The sequence below is a fragment of the Dasypus novemcinctus genome, chromosome 3 (genome assembly GCF_030445035.2).
Source record: "Dasypus novemcinctus isolate mDasNov1 chromosome 3, mDasNov1.1.hap2, whole genome shotgun sequence".
Taxonomy (NCBI): Eukaryota; Metazoa; Chordata; class Mammalia; order Cingulata; family Dasypodidae; genus Dasypus; species Dasypus novemcinctus.
In genome coordinates this window covers 79,246,019-79,267,563 of record NC_080675.1, presented here as the reverse complement: position 1 = coordinate 79,267,563, position 21,545 = coordinate 79,246,019, and the positions used below count along the sequence as shown (strand labels likewise).

The 21,545-nt window shown below is 36.9% G+C and overlaps 1 protein-coding gene across 7 annotated transcripts in view; it reads right to left on the bottom strand.

Annotated features, from left to right (window-relative positions):
* Positions 1-21,545, bottom strand: part of RALGAPA1 (Ral GTPase activating protein catalytic subunit alpha 1) — a 298,344-nt gene that overhangs the window by 131,862 nt on the left and 144,937 nt on the right. For all 7 annotated transcript variants that reach the window (XM_071213978.1, XM_071213981.1, XM_058293545.2 and 4 more), the window contains 6 exons: positions 17,287-17,439; positions 12,902-13,095; positions 12,556-12,654; positions 11,815-11,970; positions 10,036-10,164; positions 2,852-2,977 (listed from right to left, as the gene is read on the bottom strand). In XM_071213978.1, the coding sequence (XP_071070079.1) occupies positions 2,852-2,977; positions 10,036-10,164; positions 11,815-11,970; positions 12,556-12,654; positions 12,902-13,095; positions 17,287-17,439 (857 nt within the window). The remainder of the gene's footprint in view (positions 1-2,851; positions 2,978-10,035; positions 10,165-11,814; positions 11,971-12,555; positions 12,655-12,901; positions 13,096-17,286; positions 17,440-21,545) is intronic.

Sequence of the window (21,545 nt, the reverse complement as noted above, 5' to 3'; positions counted from 1 at the left end):
TTTTCCTGATTCTGAAAGTAACAGAGTCTCACTATCAGACAGTTTTGAAGTGGAATTGATAGCTCAAAGGTATAAACATTTTTTGAAGACTTTGAGGAATATCATTTATTTTTATTTATTTTTAGGAGGCACCAGGCATTGAAACCAGGACCTCATACATGTGAAGCACGCATTCAACCACTGAACTACACCTGCTCCAGGAATATCATTTAACAGCCAGTTTCTTCTTTCTTGATAATTTGCAAAACATGGTAATGTTTGAGTTTTAGGATATATACCATATAATAGTAGCTAAAATTATGTAAATGATAAAATATTCCAAAGGGAGAATAAGGAAAGGATACTGCCCAAGAAGAGAACCTTGAAGTATGTTCGTGTTTAGCAGGCAAAGAAAGAAAACTAACCTATGAAGGAGTCAAAGACAGAATATACAGAAAGACAAGAAGTAAATCAAGATATATTAGTGCCACATAAGTTAAAGATGAAAAGACGTATGGGAAGGACAGAGACTCAACAAGGTCAAATACTATAGTGGCTGAGGAGAACAAGAATGCTACTAGATTTGATGATTAAGAATTTGTTTACCTTTTAAAAAACTAATTTTCTTTCATTCAACAAGCATTTATTAGCTATACAGAATGTAAACTCCTTAAAAGCAGTACCTTTTTGTAAACTAAGCACTTATCCCATGGCTGGCAATTAATAGCTACCTGGAAAATATCTATTGTTTAAATTAAGCTTAAGAGCATTCTAAGTGATAGGCTCTGTTTCTGGTGCCAGAAATGAATAGTTAAGACAGAATCTATTCTTAAGAAATTTACAGTTCAGGGAGGGAGGCATATTTGTCAACAAACATTTAAAATACAAGCTTGTATGTGCAAAGTTCTATGTGAGCAAACGGCTCATCTGGGAAAGTCATAAAAGACTTCATAAAGGGTCTTAGACTTAATAGAATTTTGTCAGATAAAGTCAGAGACTATGATTGTGTGTGTTTGAGGTGATTAAGAGTCAAGAAGAGGAGAACAGGACTTCTATAATGATATATACCAATACTCTAGGCAGAAGGAAATGGATTTTCAAAAGCATAGAACTGTGAAACACCTCAGTAGGATCTATGTGGCTACAGTTCAGAATACCTGGGGAAATGTGAAAAGGTGAAAACTAAGTATCACCACCATGGTATATAACTTTCCTCTTAAATCTTCATTTTCTGACTAAAAATAAATTATAACTTACTAGAATTAGTTCTTATTTTGGAGATTTTCTCTCTCTCACACACACTCTCACACACACACAACCGTATTTTGTTATTCTTAAATCACTTCAGCCATTATTGCTTTCATGATGGCCAGTAGAAAGCAAAGCCATCAGAAATGCAGATAGTAAGTAGTAGGCTCAGCTAACCCCTAACTAAGTCAAAACTACCTAAGCATATTAAAACTATTATCCATCCTTGTATCTTCAGGACCTTTTGAAAATAGAAGAAATTATTACATCCTGAAGACCAAAGATCAATCTGTGTAGTTTCTGTCATTGTAAATTATATCACATCGACCTATACAATTTTATGTGTAATACAAATTCACCTGTTTAACAAATGTTTTCTGAATATGTACTATGTATGTATCAGGCACCGTGTTAGGCTCTGAAGACAGAGCAGTAAATAAGAACTCATGATGTCTAAAGAAGAAGTCAAACACTGAACAACTAGTTACAAGTGTAATAAAAGTTACAAAGAGAAATGGATGCTATGGGGAGTGTATGTAACACTCCTGACTTGGATTAAATAACTTCATTCAGAGAAAACTAAAATTAAAAAAATCCTAAGTGTGGCCCCTGAGGAGTTATAATGTCTCTCTTTCATCCTTTCTTCTAATCCTAGGGACCAAATTTGGTCAAACACAGAGACCATCTGGTAATTACTATGGCAGTCACAAATTCTAGCAACTATTAAAGCCTTAGGAATTTATAAAACATGGGTTTTCAATTACAACCTTAGCTTTATATAGTCAGATATTGACTTAATTATGGAATTATTCACTACCAGAAGCACACACTGGTGGACCCAGAGCACTGATTGCATTTATCCTGACTAGTGGACCTGATTGTACCATTACCCTCCACCTTGATCTAAGAATTAGATGGTCCAGAGGATCATGGATACTTACCATGTTACACCTTCCTCTTCAAACAGAGGCTAACCTCTACAGAGACACCAAACAATTTTTCATCAATTTTCAATTTGAAATTTTTGAAAAGGATTATAAGCAACAAAGGTCATTTGGTAAATATGTTTCTAATTATATAGAATTATCTCTATATTTAAGGATTAATATCTGCAATTGTATAGTCACTACTTAATTTTAAACCATGTCCTATTCAAGCTCTCTAATGCTTCAGATAAATGGGAAGCATACTTCACAGTTTTCTGCAGCAGAATAGAACTTCCCATCACTTTGTTTGTTTCATCACATTGGGAAAGTAGGAGAGGGAGAAGGCCAAATATACAGGCTAAGTTTGCCATCTCAATCTTAGAAGCCTCACATTAGCAGCACAGTATCTGCCTTGTGGGATGTTTTAATAGACATTCAGTGGGTGAGTGAAAAATTCCTAAGATGTAGACATATGAGTGTGTTCAATTCTAAGAAAAGCTTCCCAAAACAGTTAAAAACACAAAAAGGCTATGTTCCTCATGGACATTACAGAATTTGTCTCCGGGGGGATGTGGCTGGCTAATGTTCTTTAACAATTGTGTAGATTTCAAAAAGCAAAGAAAGAATGCAAATTTTATTGTATAAATTCTATGGTTATAAAATCATTTAAATGCTAAAATTAGCATCTGATTTCTTACCTTAACGTCTGTAAATTGAGACACAGCAATATCAGGAATGTTGGGATGGAGAGCAGGGAGTTCACAATATAAGTTGGGAAAGCAAACCAAAGATCCCAGAAGAACCTGTGCTTCTACTCTTGGTGCCTATGTGTTAGATTTTAAAATTCTTTAGTATTTAATTGGGTAACAATATTATCAGAAAAATTATTTTATTGCCCAACCATACTACACAGGGAAATAACAGTATAAGGCAATTCAAAAAAGAAGAAACACAAAATGTAGGTTTCCACCTAGACTTCCCGTATAAACTATTGTTACCCTCAATAATGCAACCAAAATAGCAGAACCTTCCTCAAGAACAGCTAATAAACAGAAATCACCTGTAGTTAATGAGACTTAGCTATAACGTAACCTAAAACAGCATAAATTTACCCTGATTTTGAGGAAAATACAAGTATTTTATTTTAAAGGTAACTCAAACATCATAATGTATTGTTCTGATGAGCTGATGACTCAATGTCACTAGATTCGGTTACTAAGGATGAATAAATAACTGAAGATATACTAAAATAACTATCTTTAAGAAACAGGCACTAGTCTAGATGATTTTTATGTAATTATGCACATGAGGAAAGCATTGCCTTTGCTACTTGCTAAAAGCATAATTAGCATTTATGCCTGGATTATAGATAAAGGTAACTTTTAATCTTTCCCTTTAGCCATTTCTGAAATACAAGCACTGAACATTTCTTTTACTTCTTATATCTTCTTGCATGTCCAAACCAACATTCACCTACTAATATACTGCCTTATGTACTAAAGTGCCTGCAAATTGATTTATATATTTAATAATGCCAAAAGATGTTAAAAACACATCTTTTAGAACTGTCATACTTCTACTCACATAAAACAAGAATCCATCTTCAAAAGAATTTCTTTCATTTAATAAATATTATACTGGAGGCAATGGAGTAATACTCTATTATATGACATTTAACAATTCATTTCCAGATTTAAAAAATAATCTGGATTTGCAGATACAAGACAGCAGCATGAAGGGGTGCAGTAAATTAGTAGCCACCATCCCAAGTTAAAATAAAAGATATCCTATAAAAATGAAACTGGTAAAAATAATTATTTAATGAAAGAGATAAGCTAAGAGTTCTTCTATAAATGTGGATAAGAAACTGGGAATGTTCAGGCACATTGGATATAACAGGAGCAGGACTGCAACATGATTGTAATTAAGAAAGGCAAAATCTAATCAATTATTTTGTAACTTGCCTAAGGAGTAAGGTTGGGGAAAGAAGAAAGGGGAAAGAAGAAAGATGATATGGATGGGATCTAAAATGGGAATTCAAAGAGCAAGATTTGGACTATGTGTCTCCAACACTGTCCAGGGGAAAAGACTGCCCTGACTTTGGAATTTATGCTCCCCAGTGAATCAGAGTTGGACTCAGTTGTGGTTTCCCTACACATGGCTCTTCTGCCCCTTCTATTTGAACCTATAGCTAGTACTAGAGTTGATAGGTATGTCCAAGAGACTTAAATCTTTGGGCTGTCCATGTGCCAACTGGGCCCTGAATCTCAAAAGTATTACAACACCTATTCTCCAAGTTCACTGGACTCACCCAGGACAACTAACAAGGAAATGATGATGGAAAACAACCATCCCAAGGAACAAAGAGAGCCTGCAACTGCAAGCAAGAGAGTCCCATCCATCTGCCCCTTGGGATCAAAGGCCCCTCTCAATTAGAGGTGGAGTGGACATCACCATCCCAAAATCCTTTGCTATGAATGATGGACTAAAGTAGACTTATTGGTATAAAGATTATAGACTTACTGTGATTTTAGCAAAGGACTTAATCTTGATGAAATAATTCAAAGGCGAGGAAGTTTCATTTACTCATTCATTCAGTAAACATTTACAGAGTAAAACAAAACGAAACACACATAAAACACAAACTTAAAGTGGCAATGTGGGTGTCAGGATTGAGACTTGCAATGATTTTTTTTTCTCATTCAGGCTTTCTCAACAGAGATTCCTTCTGAATCCCTTTCTGAACCACAAAGCATAGAAAATAATTATTTTCTTGCCCAAAAGTGGGGGGAGGGAGGGGTAGCATACGAACCAGGAGAGGGTCAGGTGTTGGTGGAGAGTAAAATGCCGAGAAAATCATATCAAAATATAATAAAGAGGGTTACCTGTTTAGAATGCTCGGAGGGGAGGGTCTGATGCAGGACGGGCTCCTGGGGAATGTCTAAATGCTCATTCTGCCAGAGTGGGTGACACCATGGGGTAGAAACCCAAGTAGTGAGAGTGGGGGTGGACCCACATCCTGGGGAGGACTAATGCCATCAAATAGAGGGAACTGTATCCCTCGAGAGAAAGGGTGGCTCCCAGGGCATTGGGGCAGTTGAGTAAGTTAGGACCTGAACACTATTCCATCTATCTCTGGAAGTGGCTCCTCAGGAAACGGAGGTTGGCTATCACTGAGGACACCAAGGTGGAAGGGAAAATGGACGTTAAATGTGTGGAACCAAAGTAAATGGGGGGTAAGAGAGGAGTTTCTTGAGAGTACACAAGGATGGATATAAAACATGTAATATTACACTATAACATATAGGAGATGACAGACTGATAATGTAAACCATAATGTAAAACATAGGATAACTAAAAATGTAAAGAACTGTGTATCCTAAAGTATGCACCACAATGTAAGCACAGATGTCACCTTGTTAGAAAGCTAATGTCTCAGACTCTGTACATCACTTTAAGTAAATATGATATGAATAGGGCGTAAGAGTATCACTGTGGAAGGGAAAAGGTTTTCTGGTGGATGTGTGGGAGTGCTGTATATTATATATATACATTGCTGTGGTCTAGGACTCCTGTGAAGAAAAGCTGAATAATTAGGGGGGGGGGGGAAGAAAAAGATAGGATGTGGAATTTTTTCAAGTCAACATTCTTTATCTAAGTTCTTTATCTAACTTTATCCAAGTTCTTTATCTATCCTTTAAGCTCATCGCTATATGCCATTCCCTAGTAAGGGACCATGAAATTATATTGGGCTTCAAATTTCGGGGAGTTCTGGATCACAGAGTGTTTCAACAATGGCAATGGAGGGATACTGGTATGGGGTACCAATGACAGGTGATATATGGCTGACAGGGAGCTGTACAGAACATATGTCCAGGGTGCATGGTAATGTTTGGATATACTCATAGTGGCAACAATTAAAAACCACAGTAGGGGGGGTACTGGGTTCCTGGCCAGTGGTGCTCTGTCGTGGTCCCTAGGGGAGCAGCGACAGTCTCCCAGGTACAGTGGCGGGGACTGGGAGGGAGTGAGGGTTCAACAGTGAGCCCCTGATGCTAATGACTATGCTTGTGAGCTGATAAACCCAAAATAAGAACAAGGCCTAGAACAACTTTGTGCCTGGGAATTTCCTCCTGTCAGCCTTCATGTTACTCAAATGTGGCCAGTCTCGAAGCCAAACTCAGCATGTAAATGCAATGCCTTCCCCCCAGCGTGGGACATGACACCCGGGGATGAGCCTCCCTGGCAACGAGGGACCACTATCAACTACCAACTGATGATGCAACTGGAAAATGACCTTATACGGAAGGTTCAATGCGGATCAGCAGAATATCCATGTCTACATAAAATACCATGACTTTAAAATGCTGTTTGACCTAAAGTAAGGGGGAAATGGAAAGGAGAAATGAGTTTATATGGCTACGAGTTTCTAAAAAAGAGTCTGGAGGCTGGCAGAAGGTTTGCCCTCATGCACAACTGAGCAGAGTCAGAGAGACAGATAAAGCAGATACAACCCCCAGATATTGGTTCCTTTGAGGGCTAAAGAGACCCACGGGAGTTATGGTCATGGCCGATGGGGTTAACTACCAGGGCAGATGGCCCCTCTTTGGAAATGGTGTTTATGTGTGATGAATCTGGACTCAGATGGGATCTCCCTTCATAAGACTTTCATGCCAATGTGCTGGAGGTGCAGTTAATGTTGGGGTTTAAGATATATTTAGGGGATTTGAATCTCTGGACTGACAATGTGATAGCCAGATCCTGAGCCTCAACAGACTCCAGCACCTACAATCTGATTTATTGGACTTACCACACTCAGCTAAGATGGAGTTGAAGAAGGACAACCACCACACCATGGAGCCTAGAGTGATTACAACTGAAAATGGGAGGATTGCATCCAGCATCCAGGTGGAATCTGACCCTCCTCTTGACATAGAGGTGCAATGGACACAACCAATCCAATGTCCACATAGAAGAGGTGGCATTGGAATGGGAAAAGTGGACATAGTGGACGAAGGGTATGGGGAAAGGCAGGAAGAGATGAGAGGTGGAGGCGTCTTTGGGACATGGAGCTGCCCTGGATGGTACTTCAGAGGGAATCACCGGACATTGTAAATCCTCACAGGGCCCACTGGATGGAATGGAGGAGAGTATTGGCTATGATGTGAACCAATGTATACGAGGTGCAGAGGTGCCCAAAGATGTACTTACCAAATCCAATGGATGTGTCATGATGATGGGAACGAGTGTTGTTGGGGGGGGAGAGGGGGGGTGGGGGGATGGGGTTGAATGGGACCTCACATATATATTTTTAATGTAATATTATTACAAAGTCAATAAAAAATAAAAAAATTAAAAAAAAAAAGAAAATAATTATTTTCTAAATTTTCTCAAGGATATTATATCACTGGTATCCTTCCAGACGCACAGAAAAGTTAATTAGTTACATACAATGGATGCCTTAAGACAAAGTTCTCTTACAGAACCTTGAAAAAGGCTGTAGGAAATGTGTTGCCCAGTCATCTGGAATAGCTGCCCCAATGAAGAGTAATAGTTTTCATTAATAGTAAATTAATTTTAAAAAATGACATTGGTTTTTATATCAGTATTCTTTGAGTTCTATCAACTTTTGCCAGTATTCAAGAAACAGATAAACTATATACACTGATAATATTGTAACAGCCTTATAATTTGTTTCCTATCTCTACTCTGTCTTCCATTTAATCTACTCCTAGATGAATATACTTATTTAATAATATCCAAAAAGCACAAATTCAATCATTTCTCCCCTCACTTTAAAAGATTTAACTGCTTATCTAACAAGGCATTAATAACCTGATCCCTGGCATTGAAGACCTTCTAGGATATAGTCCAAACTGGTGCTTCTCAATAACATCCATACCATTCACTTGGGATACACTTAAAATACAGACTCTTAACCTGTAGGTCTGAGGTGGGGTCTGAGATTCTGTATTTCTAACAAGCGTCCAGATTACACCAAACGTTTCTAGTCTACAGGCCACACTTTGGGTAGCAAGGGCCAAAAGCGCCTTTCTGTTCCTTCTGCCCATTGCTTACTTGCAAATTAACAATCCTCTAAACAAAATGAATTTGTTGTTCCTTGAACACACCTTACTCATGTCTATTTCCCTCTGCCTGGAATACCTTCTCTCACTTCCATTTTCACTTATTAAAATACTATTACTCTCTTAAGGGCCTATTCAAACATCTCTTCCATGAAAACTTCATGCTATCCCAAACAAATATGATCTCTTCTTTCTGTGACTAACCAAATAATGTTATTTTATTTAACAAACTCTTACATTATACATACTATATGTTAGAAAATGTTCCAAGCATGTTACAAATATTAATTTAACCCTTCTAAAATAATCCCACGAAGTTATTTATATCCATTTTATAGATAAACTGAGAAACAGTTAAATAATTTGCCCAAGATTGCACAGTTAATAAGTGCTAGGATTTGAACACAAGCAGTTTGGCTCTAAACTCCATGTTCTTAACTACTATGCTACATTTTACCCTTGGTGCCTATTTGATGCCCTGATTTCTAAAATTGTTAATAAATATCCTTACCTCTTCAGCAGACTATATGCTCCTTGAGGGCAAAGCGTATCTCATTTATTCTATATTCCTCTGTATCCTACCTAAATGAGTACTTTGTACAGAGGGAACTAAAACCACAAAAGGGCTTAGCACAAGTCTGAATACATACTAGGTGCTGAAAAAATACACATTCAATTACAGTTACTAAATGTGGTACTGGGCTGGGTTCAGAGGATACCAAGATAAATAAGACATAATCACTCCAGGGAACTGGAGAAATAGCATTATATAAGTAGCAACAAATACAGACTCTTCTCTTAGCTATACATTTCTTCTAGGTGATTGTATTCCATCTCAGCTTTATATGCCATCTATAAGTTAATGTCTTCCATCTTGATATCTTCAGTCCTGACATTTCAGGAGTCCTTGTATATGCAATTGCCTATATCCTGACTTGTATATGCAATTGCCCTCCTGATACCTCCTCATGTATGTCTAAGTCAGCTTACTATATCCCAAATAGAACTCCTTCTCTTAGCAACTTATAAAATGATAAAATTTATGATAAGCTGCTCCACAAGTTATAAAGTGCTAGTCAAGTATCACTGACATTCCTCTCCCAAATCTCTTAATTTTTTTCCCACAGACTTTCAATTTATTATTTTTCATTTTTAGTATGCTCCAGAGTGTTTTTTCTAATATAAAAATTTGATGTCACTACTTACTTAAAATCCTTCAGTGGTTACATATTTCTTTCTTAGTAAAAAATCTAACTTTTCACCCTATAAACATGACTACTGCTTTCCTCTCTAGCTCATCTCTGCCATGCATATATGAACATGTTACAGTTATACTGAGTTACTTGGCATTGTCTCACCCCTCCACAAATGTATGAAAAATATTCTTATACCGTTTTACAGTTTAGAGTTTAGTCCAAGAGCATAGGTCTGGGTAATCTCATTCTGTTTCTTTCTTCTCTTTTTGTTTTATGCCTTTACATTTTCTTAATTTTCTTCCCTCCGTCTCTGTTTCACTAGATTTCCTTAATTTTCAGTACCGTTTTGCTTATCAGACTTAATTCATTTTTAGAGTCTCTAGGTCAGTTCAACAATTAATTTTATTGTTTCTTTATACTTCAAAGTTATTTTTTACTTTTTTTTAATGTGGGAAAATAATTCCAATTGAACTCTTAAGTTTTGCCAGACATCAGACTGTTATATTTTATCAGCAATGGTTCTTCCTTTGTTGCTTTGGTAGTGGAGTCATGGTTAACTAAAGTCTGTCATAGTATGTACAACAGCAAGTAAAAACTTACATTGAGAAAAGCTGAAGAAGCCACTCTACCAGCTGCTATAATAAAATCCATAATAAGCATTGTGGCACCCGGCAAACCAAGTGAAAAAAACTGAGGTGAGCAGTGCTTAATGATTGTATTGACAATATCCTAAAAGGAACAAGGAAAGGACAAGAAAAGAATATCACATACATAATCGTGGGTATCAACTAATCAATATCCTTAAAATAGGTCACAAAATAATAAAAAAGGTAATTACTGTACATTGGCTAATTGGAAAAATTAATTTTAATTCTCCCAAATAATCAATGCCTAGCATTATATTCAGTCAAAGGAAAGTATACTTAAAACATGTTGTTTAACTGACACAAATACAGCATTTATTTCTAGGCTAGAGAGCAAGTTGGAAGGATTTTCGGTTCAGAGGGTTAAAAATATAAGGCCCATGGGAAGCGGACTTGGCCCAGTGGTTAGGACGTCCGTCTACCACATGGGAGGTCTGCGGTTCAAACCCTGGGCCTCCTTGACCCGTGTGCAGCTGGCCCATGCGCAGTGCTGATGCGCGCAAGGAGTACGCCCCGTAAGGAGAGCCGCGCAGCGCGAAAGAAAGTACAGCCTGCCTAAGAATGGTGCTGCCCACATGGAGGGCTGGTACAACAAGATAACGCAACAAAAAGAAACACAGATTCCTGGTGCCACTGACAACAACAGAAGCGGACAAAGAAGACGACGCAGCAAATAGACACAGAGAACAGACAACTGGGGCGGGGGAAGGGGAGAAAAATAAATAAATCTTAAAAAAAAATATATATATATATACACACACACACACACATAAGGCCCACAAGTTACAAAACTGAATTACAGAGTAATTTTTCTGGCCACCAAGTTGCTTCCATGTAATAATTTTGAAGACACATGACCAATGTTGCAAGTAGAGATAATTCTTTTTTTTAGATAGCCTGAAATCCTCTGGTATCTAGCCTCAGAAATCTAGACTTCAGGTATCTGTGAGAGAATATTATTAATTTGGTTATTCCTTTACTTCACCTTTAAAATTCACCATGATGATACAGTGGTGTGTAAGTTATATGATCTGACTTTTCTTACATGAAACCTACAAATAAAGATTGTCATTTCATTTGAGACATGTCTACAAGGTAAAATACTATAAAGTGATGATTTCAATTGAAATATAACCATGTTCGGATAAAGATGTTTACATTACCTAGACTTGCAACTTATTACAATTTTTATGGCCAAGATCAAGATCCTTGATAGTCATATTTATGACTATCTAATAATCGTGACTGATACAAATGTCAAATTAAGGTGACTGTCACTAAGCCATATAATAGATGGTAATAAGAATAAATGATTGCTGATTCTTAGAATGGAAAAAACCCTCTGGCTGCTGCATGACTAGAGAACGAATCTATATGCCTCTGAATCAAACATCAATTACAAAATGCCTAAGAGTAGTAAATTAGTACACTAAAGAAAGATGTTTTCAACCTAAGCATAGGATGGTTTAGCCTCTTCAAAAAGTGAACTGGCTGACATAAAATTAACGGTAGGGGAAAGATGCCTTTAATTTTTAAGTCAGTCTGCTAACAACAGCAACATGTTTTTCAACCACAATTGAAGAAGAAATGAGGTCATAAAATGGATGTTATTTATATATGGACCACTACATAAGGGGGATAGTTTTAATACTAGACCTTAAAAATTAAGATTTAAACAGAACTGAGAATCAAGATAAACAGATATAACAACTTTTTAGATGGTGTATATATTTACCTGATCAATATGAAGCAATCCACAATGCATTATATTGTAGAAATGTGTTAGAAAATCTCTATTTGGAGATACATCTTGTCTTCTTTTCATTGTATTACAAATAAGTTTATAAGCATGTAATTTACCTTGTTTATATTTATCAGTTAACATGGTTGCCTACAATTAAAAGAAAAATTTTGAATACTCAAACACAAATACTGTTTATTAAATATTTAAACAGTTGAATAAAGCAAGCAATAAAATTTTTTCCATTTATTTCTATGGTGACTCAATTCCTTTAATGAAATAAAAATCAGAATTAGTGAAACTATTGTTACCATTGAAAATGATAAAACTTAGGCATGAATAACATTGCATACTATTTCACTTAGGAAAATGTACCAAACACATTAAATCATACCTAAAAGAAACAGATGCCATTAAAAGTACTTAGCATATTCTATGACACAAATTTGATGTTCATGTCACTTTAATACAATAAAGACATATTTTTCTACATTTACATTGTTTTATTAAGAAATTTAAAATACAAATGATACATTCTGTATGTAACTTTGGTATGCCTACTCACCACTCAATGCCTAGCTACTTCCTAAGAGTACTAGTTACAAAATAAGTACTCTGGAACAATATACAACAGTTAAAATTTCAAAGAAATATATAAGTCTGACCACATGCTTATTTACTAAATGGACTTTTTAAAATGGACTCGTAAACTAATGTTTTATATATTAAACCTACCTTGAAAAGCCAAGGTGTAAGAATTCTCAGTGGAGGAATCAAAACTGGTGGAGAAGGGGAGGTCAAGTTATCAGTCGAAATGCCGAGGTTATCTCTAATCTGGAATTTTCAAATAAAGAGCAACAAACTTATAAAAATTGTTCTCTCTTCCAATCTGCTCTGCCTTAAATTTAAAGTCAATTTTTGACACTAAAGATATAGTGAATCATAATTAAACAACTTCACCATATTGGGCTCCAGTTTATCTTTAGTAAGGGATTTTGACAATGTTCTCCAAGACCTCGTCTATTACCTAATATTTTATTTTTCTTTCCTTCTCCCCTATATCCTTTCCTTTCTGTTTTACCTTAGCTAGATTCTGCCAAAGTTCACAGAGGTAATCAAACACTTGAGCATGTATTTCAGGATCTATAATAGTGTTGACATCTCCCAAAATGCCTAGCATTCTTCGCCACATTACGGTAGCAACATCAGCATGCCATCCGGTGAGAGTACCTCCTGCCATCACACTACAACATTCAGATGGAAATTCACTGATTTCTGTTGAAAAAAATATGAAGGAATACATTAGTGTCAATCATTTCTCTAGAAGACTATCACAAAAACACAAAAAAATCAAACTGATCTTAAATATCTATATGTGAATAAAAGAAATGTCAATACACATTTGTGTTATTTTTTCCTGATATATTAAAACCTCAGCAGCATATAATTCCTTATTATGGCAATACTTTCTTTTATTCAATAGTGCTCCTATCTAGATCTACCCAGGAGGAAATGATGCAACTACCACTAACTCTGAAGGAACTGACTAGAGAAGTTAAAGTATGGCATAATTAAAGATCAAATTTTAAGCATATACTCACTTTCCTCTAATAGCTACTTTAGGTTATATCATTAAAGAAACAGAGGGAAGCAGATGTGGCTCAACTGAAAGAGCATCTGCCTACCATAAGGGAGGGCCAGGGTTCAAACCTAGGGCCTCCTGGCCCATGTGTTGAGCTGGCCCACATGCAGTGCTGCCACATGCAAGGGGTGCCATGCCACCTAAGGGTATCTCCTGTGTAGGGGAGCCCCATGAGCAAGGAGTGCACCCCGCAAGGAGAGCCACCCTGCATGAAAAAAGCACAGCCTACCCCGGAGTGGTGCTGCACACACGGAGAGCTGATATAGCAAGATGACACAACAAAAAGAGACAAAGATTCCCAGACCACAGAGAATGCAAGCGGACACAAGAACACACAGCAAAGGGTCACAAGAGAGCAGACAACTGCCAGGTGGGGGGAGAAATAAATGAAGTAAATCTTTAAAAAAAAAAAAAAGAAATAGAAATTCTCAGACTGAAAGCAGGTCCTGTAGGAAGTCTTCAAAACCATATTTCTTTAACTGTAAAACTTAAAATAATCTTTATATTTTACATTTAAACTAGACTTAGGATTAAAAGAGACATCACAGTGGCATGGAAAACTATTTTACTAAAATTTAAACAATCTAAATTTCCATAAGTATATTTCTATATATCTATTAATACTGGCAAGATTATTATCAAGAAACATAAATAACAAAATTGAAAGACTGATCAGAATAGCTGTTGGGAACCTTGAGTTCTAGTCTTGTTTCTAACACTAATTATATGACACTGTACAAGTCATTGCTCTAAGACTACATTCCTCATCTGTAAAATAGATGTTCTAGCAAAATATCATTGCAAGTCTCTAAGGAGTTTTAAAAATTCCATCATTCTACTTAATACAGAAAAGGCTATAAGTCAGTAAAGATATCCATGCATCTAAAGAACTTTAGGAAATAAAAATTTTGTAGACTGAAAGGATTATAATTTTTCATGCTTGATAGCATCTCCATGTACTGGTATTTAATATCTTCTACTTTTTTTTCTTTTCTTTTTTTGAGGTACTGGGGCACAGGGATTGAACCTGGGACCTCATATGTGGGAAGCTATCCTTGAATCACTGAGCCACATTGGCTTCCCTGAGGCTTTTTCATTTGTTTTTGCTTGTTGTTTGTTTTTGTTTTTTCAGGAGGAACTGAACCTGGGACCTCCCATGTGGAAGGTGGGCGCTCAGTAGCTTGAGCTACACCCACTCTTTTAAACATCTTTTAATGCTTAAAATTTAAGATATTTTTTCTTTTTTGCATATATAGAATATAACTGACTGTATTATAATTATGTTATTAAATAATTAGTATTTTTCCATTTTAAAAAAAAGGCTTCTGGTGTAACCCTAATAAAACAACACACTGCAGTAACTCTAACAATCATAGTTAAGGCCTCCCTAGTCTCCAGCACTTTTATAATATAACAATTAGTTAACTGATTTGTCTCTAATTTATCCTTCTCAAAGTAAAGCTAACAAAATTTTATTTATTTTATTTTTTAAGATTTATTTTACTTATTTCTCTCCCCTCCCCCCTCCCAGTTGTCTGTTCTCCATGTCCATCTGCTGTGTGTTCTTCTTTGTCTGCTTCTGTTGTTGTCAGCTGCACCGGGAATCTGTGTTTCTTTTTGTTGCGTCATCTTGTTGTGTCAGCTCTCCGTGGGTGCGGCTCCATTCTTGGGGAGGCTGCACTTTCTTTCGCGCTGGGCAGCTCTCTTTACAGAGTGCACTCCTTGCGCGTGGGGCTCCCCTATGCGGGGGACACCCCTGCGTGGCAGGGCACTCCTTACGCGCATCAGCACTGCGCATGGGCCAGCTCCACACATGTCAAGGAGGCCCAGGGTTTGAACCGCGGACCTCCCATGTGGTAGGCGGATGCCCTATCCATTGGGCCAAGTCTGATTCCCTAACAAAATTTTAAATGATTAGAAAGCAAGCAACAATCTGAGATACTTGATTAAATCCTGGACCAGGTTTGTTGTTGGCGATGCGGTAGCTACAGAAGCATTACTGGGACAACTGGAGACATGTGACTATGAAGTGCAGTAACAATAATGTATCAATATTAAAATAATAAAAATACTAAAAATCCTGAATGTGATATTATATTGTGGTTATGAAGGAAATATATTATTTCTCATATTTTCTTAGTAAGTATATACTAAAATGTCTTTGTGGGGGAAGTATCTAACATTGGTAATTTCCTCTTATATGGCTTAGCACAAAAAAGGCAGGAGGAAATGTGTATGTGTATGTAGATACAGATAAAGAGAGATAAAGTAAATGTGGTATAATATTAACAACTGGTGAATTTATGTGAAGGATTTATGGGTGTTGATTTTATTAGTCTTGCAACTTTTCCAAATGTTGGAGGGGAAATTACAAACAAACAAAAAATTATAGGCTAAAAAGAGGAAAAGAAAGGGTCAGAAAAAATCCACAAACCAGAAAATTAGATCCTATATAATTGTAAGGTGATTGTACATTAAAAGAAAGAATCTCTTTAAAAAAGAGTCTAGAAGTTTTATGACCTTAAATTTCTTTATTTGGTCACAGAATGTTGTATTACCAGTGAAAACTAGCTTTTTACTTTTTCATTATAAATATATCATAAGCAATGCCTTTCGCACAAGGTATTTTGGCATATTTGCAAAAGGTCTCTATCCTGATGCTTGTGACACCATGCAGGATTTAGGAAAAATAACTTAAATTTAACTTCTAATTCCTGAGGTTTCCCAAGCCACTTTTCAACATTTACTTAAAAATAAAAATGCTAGGGAAGCAGATGTGATAAGGCCTCTGCGTACCATATGGGAGGAACTGGGTTTGATCTTTGGGGCCTCCTGGTAAAAAAAAAAAAGAGAAAGTGTGCCTGTGCAGTGAGCCAGTGCCCATACGGCAAGCCGAGTGCCCACATGGTGAGCTGAGTCCCCATGTGGCGAGCCAAGTATCCAAGTGGGTGCCCACGCGGCAAGCCAAGTGCCCACATGGTGAGCTGAGTGCCCACGCAAGTGCCTGAGTGGTGAGCCAGTGCCTGCATGGCAAGCCAGTGCCTATGCTATGAGCCGAGTGCCCATCTGAGTACACGTGTGGTAAGCCAGTGCCTGCACAAGTGAGTCACGCAGCAAGATAATGACACAACAAAAGAGAGATGAAAGGGAGAGTCAAGGTGCGTTGCAGCAGAGACCAGAACTGAGGTGGTGCAATTGACCGAGAACCTCTCTCCATACGAGAGGTCCCCAGGATTGAATCCCGGAAATCCTAGAGGAGAAAGATGGGAAGAGAAGACAAAAAGAGAAATAGATACAGAAGATCACACAGCGAATGGACACAGACAGGAAAAACAGCTGAGTGCGGGGGGGGGGGGGAAGAAAAATAAATTTTAAAAAATTCTTCCTTTGGACCAGCTACTCCCTACTCTTTAATTAAATTTAGTTGATATACTTGTAGAATCAAAATGAATGAAAAAAATTATTTATCTGATCAACTGTTTCACTGAAAGGTTTTTAGTAGGTGATAATACTACTATCTGTGAGTCAGCAAGTTCTTCAGGTACAGCATTAAAAATAATGTTAAATTACATATTTCCTGTTTAGGAAATAGCGCTGCATCAATAAATGATACTACACAAAAATAATGTAATCACCAATCCTAGAACTGTAATCAAATATAATAAAATACACAAAAACCAGAGTAAAAAAAGTGTTACAGTAACATATTTTCAAAAGACTTAGAAAACTATATTAATCATGCATAATCAAGTTTAATTTGCCTTATTTACAATTTCCTAACACTAATACACTGAAAGGAAAAATAGAGAATTTCCAAATATTGCCTAGATCATCGGGTGTTTGAAGAACGGAATGGTGGAGCTTCTCATCAAGTTGTAGATCTTTCTGTTCCATGTGATCTACATTCAGTGTGGAAGGAGATGGTGTCTGTGATCTGGATCCCAGAGTTGAATGTACTGGGGAAGCGCTTTCTGAACCTGTAAATATAATTTTATAAAATGTATATTTAACAAACTTCCTAAGATATAATGCTTAAAGCCCCAATAAAGGACACATTTAAAACATTAAAAGATAAAACAGGTTATAAATTGGCTAAGGAAATGGATCAATAAAATAATATTGTATAAGATTTTATACCTAGACATCTTCATATTTACCATGGGACTAGAATGGAATCAAAACTGGACATATCTGTTAATAGGAGTCAATCAGTGAGAGCTAGAAAGTCTACTCCCATTCCTGGCCCAGCTGTAGAAACTTGAAATTAAGTTTTCTCTCTGGGTACTCTTGCTACTGCATATTGCTTACTTCACACTTAGGGCAATTCAAGAGTAGAGATACACTCTCTGTTGCTGCATATGTCACTATCTGTTCTGGCTTGGATTGCAGTGATTCCTAGCCTTCAGTCTCTCCCACAACCCCATTCCTTCCTCCCAATCCATTATCCATAAGGTAGCAAAAAGATAAACAAATCTAAACATTTAAATCCATTAGAGGTTCTTTCTGTAACTTTCTTACCTCTTTATAATCCACCTAGTACTTTTAAGCTCTAGTCATAAATTACTTTTATTTATCAGAATATATCATACCTTTGTCCTTTCCACATGTTTGTCCTTTTCATAAGAGTCCTAATCCTCTTCTAGGTCTGTTCATTTTTATTTGTTTTCAGGTTTCAGCTGAGACACTAACTTCCTGAGAAGCCTAATTTCAAACCTGCCAGTCCTGAATAAGAAGTCTTTGCTATATACTCTTGAACATTACGCCTCCCCATTATACACAGCTTTATCATACTGACTTGAAAAAGGTCTTTTTAAGTTTCTTTATGGCAGAGAAATATCAATATTCTGGACTCAGTAACAGCAAACCACTGCCCTCTGTGACCTTTTCCCATATAGTAAAGCAAAAACCAATGTAAATAAACAGATATTTGTTTTACTTGTACATATTTGTATTATTTGTATTATATTAGGCATTTAACAGAATCCAGCACCCTTTCTTCATAAAAACACTTAGAAAACTAGGAATTGAAGGAAATTTCCCCAACATCATAAAGGGTGTATATGAGGGAAGTGGACTTGGTCCAATGGATAGGGCATCCACCTACCACATGGGAGGTCCACGGTTCAAACCCCGGGCCTCCCTGACATGTGTGGAGCTGGCCCATGAGCAGTGCTGATGTGAGCAAGGAGTGCCATGCCACGCAGGGGTGTCCCCCACGTAGGGGAGCCCCATGCACAAGGAGTATACTCCGTAAGGAGAGCTGCTCAGTGCGAAAGAAAGTACAGCCTGCCCAAGGATGGTGCCACACACATGGAGAGCTGACACAACAAAAAGAAACACAGATTCCCGGTGCTGCTGATAAGGATAGAAGTGGTCACAGAAAAACACACAGTGAATGGACACAGAGAGCAGACAATTGGTGGGGGGGGGGGGGGAGAGAAATAAACAAAAAATAAATCTTTAAAAAAACACACACAAAAAAAGAAAAAAAAAAGGTGTATATGAAACACCCACAGCTAACATTATACTCAATGGTGAAAGACTGAAAGCTTTCCCTCTAAGATCAGGAACAAGACAAGGAGCCTTACTGTCACCACTGTTATTCAGCATTGTACTAGAAGTTCTAGCCAGAAAAGTAAGGCAAGAAAAAGAAATAAAAGTCATCCAAGTTGGAAAGGAAGAAGTAAAACTTTTCCTATTTACAAATGTCATGAACCTATGTACAGAAAATCCTTAAAAATTCACAGCAAGGTAACTAGAGCTCATAAATGAATTCAACAAGGTGGGAGGGTATATACAATCAACACACAAAACTTAGTAGTGTTTTCTATATACCACTAATAAGCAATCTGAGGAGGGAATCAAGAAAAAAATACAATTTACAACAGCAGTTAAAAGAATCAACTATCTAGGAATAAATTTAACCAAGGAAGCAAAGGACTTATATACCAAAAACTACAAAACATTGCCAAAAGAAATCAAATAAGACCTAAATAAATGGAAGGGCATTCTGTGTTCATGGACTGGACAACTAAAAACTGTCAAGATGTCAATTCTATCCAAAGTGATTTCAGATTCCACACAATCCCAATCAAAATTCCAATAACCTCCTTTGCAGAAAAGGAAAAACAAATCACCAAATTTATAGAGAAGAGTGAAGGGCCCTGAATAGCCAAGGCCATCTAGAAAAGGAACAACAAAGTCAGAGAACACAATTTCCTATCTTAAAACTTACTGCAAAACAACAGGAATCAAAACAGCATGGTCTTAGACAAGGACAGACATACAGACCAATGGAACTGAAGTGAGAGTTCAGAGAGTTCAGAAATAAACTCTCACATTTATGGCCAACTGATTAGTGACATGGTGTTATGACCACTCAATGAGTAAAGAACTGTCTTCAACAAATGGTGCTGGGAAAACTATGTCCATATGCAAAAGCATGAAGGTTAAACCCCTATCTCACACTATATACAAAAATCAACTAAAATGGATCAAAGACTTAAATAAAAGAACCAGAACTATAAAATTCCTAGAAGAAAATAAAGAGAAGCATCTTCAGGACCTTATTTTAGGCAATGGTTTCTTAGACTTAAAAATGAAAGCAGGGAAGTGGATGTGGCTCAACTGATAGAGTGTCTGTCTACCATATGGAGGGCCTTCCAGGGTTCGATACCCAGGACCTTCTGACCTGTGTAGTAAGCTGGCCCATGCACAGTGCTGCTGCGCGCAAGGAGTGTACCCCGCAAGGAGACCCACCCCATGTGAAAAAGGCACAACCCAACCACGAGTGGCACCACACACATGGAGAGATGATGAAGCAAGAGGACGCAACAAAAAGAGATGCAGTTTCCTGGTGCCGCGTGACAATACAAGCAGACACAGAAGAACACACAGCAAATGGACACAGAGAGCAGACAACAGGGGGAAGGGGAGAGAAAATATTTGGAAACCACATATCTGATAAGGGTTCAATATCCAGAATATATAAAGAAACCCTATAACTCAACAACAAAAAGACAAACAACCCATTAAAAAATGGGCAACAGACTTAAAAAGACATTTCTCCAAAGAAGATATACAAGTGACCAAAAAGCACAGGAAAAGATGCTCATTATCACTAGCCATTAGGGAAATACAAATCAAAACCACAATGAGCATTTTCATTTTCATTTCATACCTACTAAAATGGCTACCATTAAATAAATGAAAAATTACAAGTATTGGAGAGGATATGGAGAAATAGGAAAACTTGTTCATTGATGGTGAAAATGTAAAATCTTGCAGCTGCCATGAGAAACAGTTTGGCAATTCCTTAGAAAGTTAAGCACAGAACTATCATATTACCCGGTAATCCCATTTCTAGATATATGCTCAGAAGATTTGAAAGCAGGGACGTGAACAAATATTTGCACACCAAAGTTCATAGCAGTATTATTCAAAATTGCCAAAAGATGGAAGCAACCCAAGTGTCCATCAACAGATGAATGCATAAACAAAATGTGGTATACATATGCAATGAAATATTTAGCTATAAAAAGGAATGACGTTCTGATGCATGTGACAACATGGATAAACCATGAAGACATCATGTTTAGTGAAATAAGTCAGATGCCAATGGGGAGTTAATGCTCAAATAGTGCAGAGGTTCTTAACGGGATGATGGAAAAGTTTTAGTAGTAGATGGTAGTGAAGGTAGCACCATATTGTGAACACTATTAACAGCACTAAATTATATATGAATGAGGTTAAAAGGGGAAATTTCAGGTTGGATATATGTTACTAGAATTTTAAAAAAAAACAACAAAAGCTATGAGACTACAACACAAACAGGGATCCCTTTTGTAAACCATGGACTATAGTTAAAAGTACAATTAAAAGGAAATTTTTTAACAAGTACAATTATAATAATATCTTTCATCAGTTGTAACAAATATCACACTAACACAAGGTATTAATAATGGTGTGTGTGTATGTGCACACGGGAACTGTATTTTCTGCGTGATCTTTCTGTAAATATAAAATTTCTCTAATTAAAAAACCCAATGTAAATACATATTTGTATGATTTGCATTGTGCAAAA